The 7,892-nt window shown below is 33.6% G+C and overlaps 1 protein-coding gene across 1 annotated transcript; it reads left to right on the top strand.

The window, feature by feature from the left end:
* The first annotated feature begins 244 nt into the window (after positions 1–244).
* Positions 245–4,392, top strand: LOC143539841 (putative protein phosphatase 2C 52). The gene is made up of 5 exons (XM_077033041.1): positions 245–623; positions 1,154–1,486; positions 1,932–2,049; positions 2,800–3,023; positions 3,918–4,392. The coding sequence occupies exons 1-5, from the start codon at positions 420–422 to the stop codon at positions 4,371–4,373; spliced, it is 1,335 nt and encodes a 444-aa protein (XP_076889156.1). The 5' UTR covers positions 245–419; the 3' UTR covers positions 4,374–4,392.
* Positions 4,393–7,892: the final 3,500 nt, after the last annotated feature.

Below are 7,892 nucleotides of genomic sequence, written 5' to 3' on the forward strand. Positions count from 1 at the left end.
TAAGAATTGTTGGAAAAGTTGTGTTTTTTTCTCATTTAAAATTAAAAATATACCAAGGAAACAACTTTGCTTACCTTTGTGTTGGTCAAATTGACTATTTCCCATGATTCTTGATTGTATCTTTCCTTATTTTCTTGCTTCGCTTGTTGTCTTTACACACCAAGATTTATAAAATATAAAATTTGCCACTTATATTATATCAAAGATTCTTTTCTTTGACACATGATCTATGCATATTTAAATATACTCACATGCTATATGTTTAGTATCTAATAAAGTAGTCATTTTTATCTTTCATTAGGACTAAACAACTGATTTGATTACTGTTTTCTTGGTTTTATTAGCGGGCTGATCGTCTGGATTCAAAAGAACATTTTGCTTCATATTTGACCTGTTTTTAAGGTAGGTTGTAACTTAAAATGGGGTGTTGTGTCTCAACGAGTAGCCATGATTTTGGCGGGAAAAAGAGAGCAAGAAAAACGTTTTTGGATCACGTGAACACGTTTCAGCACTCGTCTTCTGTACCAAATAGGATCTTTGCAAATGGGAAAAGCCGAAGTTCGTGTATTTATACACAACAGGGACGTAAGGGAATAAACCAAGATGCAATGATTGTTTGGGAAGTAAGTCCTTTCTTCTAAATGGGTTTGGGTCAGTTTCGGGTCGAACACGCGAATACGATTGACTAAGCAGGCTGCATTCGTGTTGAAACGGCAGATTCCTGGGTCATTTTTTTTACAGTTTTGTTTATGCAATAGATTAAACACTTTTATACCCAAATTTTTAAGTTTAAAAGCTCATTGGCGTATTTCAAACATAATTACTTTAAAAAAATAAATAATATGTAAGTATTTTAATTTAGTAAAATTCCTTTTTCGGTTCAAACATGTCGTGTCCATGTCAACCCGTGAAAACGCGTATCGTGTTGGCGTCAAACCCGACAGTTTCACGGGCTGGCCTATTTATTTATTTCTAAATATGTTTATGAAATATCTTAAAACTATTTGAGTGTTTTTATGCCAATTTTTTAACATTTAAAAAACCATTGGCATATATTATACAAAATTACTTTAAAATGAATAAAAAAATTGTATATCTAGAATTTCAAAGTATTGATTCGCAAGACGTTCGTTTATGATTCGGAATCTTATAGGATTTCATGGCGGAGGATGTGACATTTTGTGGAGTGTTTGACGGGCACGGGCCCCACGGACACCTCGTTGCCCGTAAAGTTCGTGACACGTTACCCGTGAAGCTGTTTTCATATCTTGATTCTTACAAGTCGAAGAAAAACCGTTCCACTTATTGTATTTGTGCCAACGGGGATTCGGGATTAAAAGGGATTGATGGTGAAGAAGAAAAACCTGAGTTATTATGGAGAGAAGCTTTTCTTAAATCATATAAAGCAATGGATAAAGAACTAAAATCACATCCAAATTTGGATTGTTTTTGTAGTGGTAGCACTGCAGTTACTGTTGTTAAACAGGTATGGTTTAATTGGTTGTTGAAATGCTTTAAAGTTTTAAATTAGAGTTTTTTTTTAGAGTTAATCAATTTCCTTCTTTAGGTATATAGCAAATTTCAAGTTTCTTCCGTAAACTAAGGAAATAACAAGTAGCATGTTTAATGTTGACGCATTGTAACTGTTTTGTCCTCTCAACTATGCCCGTTAAGTGCAGTTATGTGTCTGGCGCATGTGGGCAAATTTTTCCACAAAAATTGAGCAATTTGCTCTGGTGTGCAAGGCATGTGACATGGGACGTTTAAGGTTCGTTAGTCGAAAGGATGAAATTTGTTACCAAACGTAAACATTAGGATGTTGTTGTTTCCTTAGTTTATGGAGGAAACATGAAATTAGCCGCCTAAAGGACGAAAGTGTAATTTACTCTTTAAATTTATATATTTATATATGATGAAAATTTTATATGAAGGGATCAAATCTTTTCATGGGGAGTATTGGAGATTCGCGTGCGATTATGGCGTCTAAAGATGAAAATGATGCGCTCGTTGCAGTTCAGTTGACGGTTGACTTAAAGCCCGATCTACCAAGTATGGTGATTTAACTATATTTAGGGGTATTGTTTGTCTGGTTGACGTTTCGGGTTGGTGGGTTGAATTGTTGGTTGCTTAATGCCACCTGTTAAATGTGTTTGTCTAGACAGTCAAATGGGTTGTAATCAAGTTGGTCATAAACGAGATGGCGGGTTGTAGTGTATGGGTTAAACGGGTCGACCTATTTACCTAAATGAGTGAAACATGTCAACCTGAAAATGGCTTGTTTAATTGAACGGGCTGAGCATGTCAAGTCTAAAATGGCTTGTTTGATTGAACATGCTAAACATTTAAACCCAAAAATGGCCCGTTTAATCAAACCGGTTAAACATGTCAACCCGAAAACGGGCTGTTTGATTGAATAAGTTAAACATGCCAGCCCAACAATGGCCCGTTTATTTACAGGGTTAAACCTGGAAATGGCCCTTGTAATTGAACAGGTTAAGCATGCCAACCCAAACACGGCCCGTATAATTAAACGTGCTAAACATGTCAACCCCAAAGCAGTCCGTTTAATTAAAAGGATTAAAGATGTCAGCCAAAAAATGGCTCGTTTGATTAAACAAATTAAACATGTCGACCCGAAAATGGCCTGTTTAATGAAACAGGTTAAGCATGTAAACCCGAAAAAAATGGCCTGTTTGATCAAACGGGTTAACCATGCCAACCAAACATGACCCGAAAACTCAAAACCTGATTATTTTCGTGCCGTGTCTCTCGATTTGTTAACTTGTTTTCGTGTAACAGGGGAAGCTGAAAGGATCAAACGGTGCAAAGGTCGAGTGTTTGCATTACAAGATGAACCCGAGGTACCTCGGGTCTGGCTACCATTTGATGATGCCCCGGGCCTAGCAATGGCTCGAGCTTTTGGAGATTTTTGTTTGAAAGAATATGGAGTCATCTCGATTCCTGAAATCTCTCACCGGATTCTCACTGAGAGAGATCAATTTATAGTTCTTGCTTCAGACGGGGTAAGTATATGATATGTATTTCCTTATTATAATTATTATCATTATTCGGTTTTGTTACCTTGAAAGTAGTAGAGTTTCATGCTAGAATTAGAGGTGAGGTGGTCACTGGTCACACAAGTGTATTAAAATCAAAAAAGTTATTTAGAGCAATTTTGGGATTGAGTTTGAAAAATGATTATTGGCTTATTGGTGTTTTCAAAAAGTCAATTAAGTTAAAATGTGTTTGGCAATCATAAAAATCTCTTTTATTTTAGCTTTTTGAAAGGCTTAAAAAGCAGTTTTCCAAAAGCCCCAAATCCTGGCTTTTCAAAATGGCTTTTTGAAAAAACCAATAAGCATTTTTCAAACTCGTCCCAAACATGCTCTAATAGTGAAAAGGGTCCGACAAGTGTATTTTTAACGCATAAAACTATATAAATCAATAAGTTAAACAATTTATCTACCAACAGAACATGCCAAATGAGTTTTTGGTATGTCATGTGTGAATATATGGACTTTTAGATCCTATCTATGTGTTTTTTTTGTTTTTTTTATAATATTATACATAATTAGATTTAGATATTAGTTTAGGGATATTTTTTTGATAATTTTAATCTTTTTAACTTTTTATTATTTCGGTTTATTTGATTAGACCTGAATTAAGGTAACTGCTTATTTGAATTGGTTTTTTGTAAAAATTTATTCGAATTAGAATTCAGTTTAAAAATTTTTTAAATTAAAATAAGTCGAATTCAATTCAATGAACACCCCTAATTAGCATGGTATTGGTGGGCCCCAAGACATTTTTCTAACAGACTCACGGTTACAAAAGAAAACGAATAAACTTATATGGATTCCCTCAAAATCTACAAAATCATTGATTCTTTCATTATGTTTTAACGACCACTATTACAGATTTGGGACGTGTTAAGCAATGAGCAAGTGATTGAAATCGTGTCGTCAGCTCCAACTCGGGCATCAGCAGCAAGATTACTGGTGGAGTCAGCTGCCCGTGAATGGAAATCCAAATACCCGACTTCCAAAATGGATGACTGTGCAGTCGTCTGCTTATTTTTGGACGGTAAAATGGACTCGGAATCAGATAACGAAGACCACGGGTTCTCATCTGCTACAGTTCAGAGCAACACAGGCGAGTCTGACGATGGTCAGAATCCCGAGCCAGTATTACAAAGAAATTTTACAGTCAGGTCAGCTGAAGAGTACAAGCAAAACGACATAGTTTTGGAAGGCAAAGGAGAAACTAGTTTGGGGGTGGGTGAAGACCAGAACTGGTCCGGGTTGGAAGGGGTGACACGTGTCAACTCACTGGTTCAACTGCCGAGATTTTCGCAGGAGCAACCGAGGACGTGATTTTTGTTTATGTTTTAGTTGGTTATAACATTTATGTTTATATGATGATTAAAGGTCATATTTGTGTTGTTTAGGGAAAGGGATTATGTTCTTGAATACTTTGTTTGGTGCAATTGTTTAAAAAATTGTTTCGACGACAAAGAAGGTTTTTGACCCTTTTTCTTTTTGGCAAATCGGAAATAAATAATCTCATTTTTTGTGTATTGGTCGATTATCTCATCTTTAAAAATCACTATCGACGGTCCAACCTTTCAACTATTTTTGTCTTAACGGAACTCTGTTAAAAAAATACTTAACGTCGTTAAATTTTTTTTTAAGTTTCAAACTGATGTTTTAGGGCTTTTGATCAGAAGAAGGATACTATTCGACTAATGTAAACCTATCTCGAAACGGTAATCTAAACGATGAAACATTGTTTCAATTAAGGTGTCTAGTCATCTAATACATGAGGAAACCACTCATTCTTTAAAGAACGCCTATAAGTAAATTGCCCCACCACAATCCGGATATTTTAGTTTTTGGCCTCAAATTTGTACCATAACTTGGTGCCAAAAAACGAGAGCCACAATGATAATATCAGATGTTATGGCATATTTTTGAGCTAAATCGGCTTATTGGCCATGCTCTAAACTGCTATTGATTCAGTTTAAATCGGTGCAACTGTTCAAACCAGTTTTCGGTTCTAGTTTTTTGGTCAATTCTAAAATAAAAGATTTCAATTAAGGGTAAACATGCTTTGATTTACGGTCTACCTTTGTTATCAAATTGGATTGAATGGTCATATGTTTGTTGGGAAGGACTATGGAGAACATAATAATATTGTTATGAGAACATGAACAACAAAATATAGTTTCAATCTTAATCAAAAGAAAAATAGAATAATATAATTCAAAAAATAATTTAACCTTAATTTATTAACCATCTAACAATTCAACTTTAGTCCGCTTTGATGAATGCTACTTTGAATTTTGTACAAGTGTTATTTTAAGTACTACAACTTAGGATTATGTTACAAAACTGATATGTTTGGGATTAGTAACTTTGTTGACTATATTGGCCTAGATAAAAACAATCATAAACAATTATTGATAAAATTATTTTTGCACGATGAATGGCCTCACTTTTCATCTCAGTACTCTATGATAATTAAAAGAAATAAAATGTCAAATTAAAATAAGATTTATTTTAATAAACGAGAAGTTAAAACATAAATATAAAACTGACAAGTATAATTAAGAAAACGTTATGACAAATAAGGTCCTACCAAGATTTGAACTCAGATTATTACTGGATTCAGAGTCTAATGACCTAAACCACTAGACCATAGGACCTGTTTGGCTAATAGCTTTGTGTTAACCTAAATATAATGTTTGATTAGTCTGCTAAACTGGTTATAAAGTTCTAAGGAAACCGGATTTGTGACATCCAATTCCATAACCTACAATTAATGATACTGTGATCAAATTCAATATTTTATTTTAGTCATTAAGGAATAGTGCCGATACTAAATTGAAACGAATAGTACATGTTCATGTACGTTCATTCAACTTTAACGAAACAAACGAACGAACATGAACAACTAAATGAACAAATTTTCTTGTTTGTATTTGTTCATTAAGAAAATGAACATGTTCGTGTTCGTTTATTAATAGTATAAATGAACGATTAACGAATGTAAACACACAAATATTAACATCAACGAAACGAACGGACATAATTTAACACAAATGAAAAAGAACATAAATGACCAAGCACAAATTAAAAATAAATTTAATTATTAGTTACTAAAAACAATTATCTTTTTAGTTATGCTACTTATTACTTAATATTGTTTAGTATATAGATTAATGTTAAAAAAAATAGAGTGTTGCGTTCTATTACGGGGTAAAAGGGAAAAAGCATATGCTCATATGGGAGTGAGGTAACATAAAAAAGAGGGCGTTTATGAGTCCTCCACTACCAATGTCCTTAAAAGTTTAGCTATATTCAAGACTTTGTATATAGCTAATTTTAACCAACATTAGTTTTGTAGGTACTTAGTAAAGCTATGCTATTTATTTGCTTAGTTGAGACTTGATCTTGGTTTATGATTGATTTTTGCTTATTTTAGACTTGTTTTCTAATTAGTAGTTCATTATTGATTAGGAAAAGAGTCAACACAATTTTACTTGGCTTTGGATCTCCAAAATGTTTGAACTGTACTAGTTAATATCCATCTAAATCACTATCCATTTTACTTATTTTTTGATGATTTCTTTCAACTCTTTATCTATTTACATTCTACGTTATAAATCTCTTATTGAAGAAGTTAGCTAACACGTTTAAACTAATTAAAAATAACCTATTAAACCATTATAGGTTCTTATCCCAACCTAGATCAGCTTCCAACATTCCGAATCCGTGATTACTTTTCATGTTCCTAGATTTAGAGCCATGTAATATTTATTTGATTAAAAATTATTTTTAACAATCTGAAATAAAGGGTAACTTTTTTTAATCTGGCATAGTAGCTTGGGACTCTTTTCGAAATAAATAAAAAAAAAAAACGCCCGGGTATTTTTGTATAGAACGATCAAGGCAATTTTTCTAAACCCTACCCCAAAGTTAACAGTCAATTTCTATTTTCGTTATTTTCCCATTTATTTTTCAGTTTAAGATCAAATGGGTGAACTAGATTTGACGTCACGTCTATGCTTCACATGGATATTAAAATTTAAAATAAGCTAAAGTAGGTACTTCCAAATTCTAATGGTCCTCGCAAACACAACATGTGATGTGAACTATCACTAAAATTTGGATTTCTTCTTATTATATATGCCATGCATAACCCATATTTCATCAAATTCTTGGTTCGTTTTAATCTCACCCCCTATTCCCTAATGAATGAATAGATCCCCCATGCATTCACTAAACTAAGGACATCCATTATGGTTTTACATCACTGTCACATTAACAAAAGAGCGTTTACTAACCCAAACCACTATAATGTGTAATAGTTTCACTTTTTCTTTAAAATTGATGTGTACGTTGGAAGGTTTCGCATAGGTTAAAAAATTAATTCATCACACAAAAACCCAATGCCCGTTATTTGCTCCATCATTTGCACAAAAACGCCCTAAAGTGCCCTAAAGCTCCACATCCCATTTCGGTGATCTAATATGGAGTGTTGCACCATTATAGGTGCCCTAAAGTGTATAATATTTTACATGAAACTTAAATTAAGAAAACATTAAAAATAACGTATTATTTTTAAAGGTGTCTGGTTTAGGAAATTAAATAAACAAACATATACCTATACAAGTGCCACACGCCCTATTAATCGCCTCAAGCCCTTGCCCAAAATGCCTCCATCACGCCCTAAAGGTGGTGTTCCACGCCCTAGATGATGTGACAATACATGTGAACCCATTACACATGACCTTAAAGAAACCTCGTTTGAAATAGGCCTGTGCTGACATTGGCTAGGCTTGACGTAGTGAGATCGACTTTTCTTCAAGATGGAATTGAAGAAAAAATATA

This window comes from Bidens hawaiensis, unplaced genomic scaffold (genome assembly GCF_021521415.1).
Source record: "Bidens hawaiensis isolate Kalapana, Puna unplaced genomic scaffold, B.hawaiensis_p1.1 tig00012058_1, whole genome shotgun sequence".
NCBI lineage: Eukaryota > Viridiplantae > Streptophyta > Magnoliopsida > Asterales > Asteraceae > Bidens > Bidens hawaiensis.

Bases quoted from the DNA above. Each gene is read 5' to 3' on its own strand.
- LOC143539841 (XM_077033041.1), top strand. From the start codon at position 420: ATGGGGTGTTGTGTCTCAACGAGTAGCCATGATTTTGGCGGGAAAAAG. The intron at 624-1,153 runs GTAAGTCCTTTC...GGAATCTTATAG, and splicing joins ATGCAATGATTGTTTGGGAA to GATTTCATGGCGGAGGATGT. The intron at 2,050-2,799 runs GTATGGTGATTT...TTCGTGTAACAG, and splicing joins CTTAAAGCCCGATCTACCAA to GGGAAGCTGAAAGGATCAAA.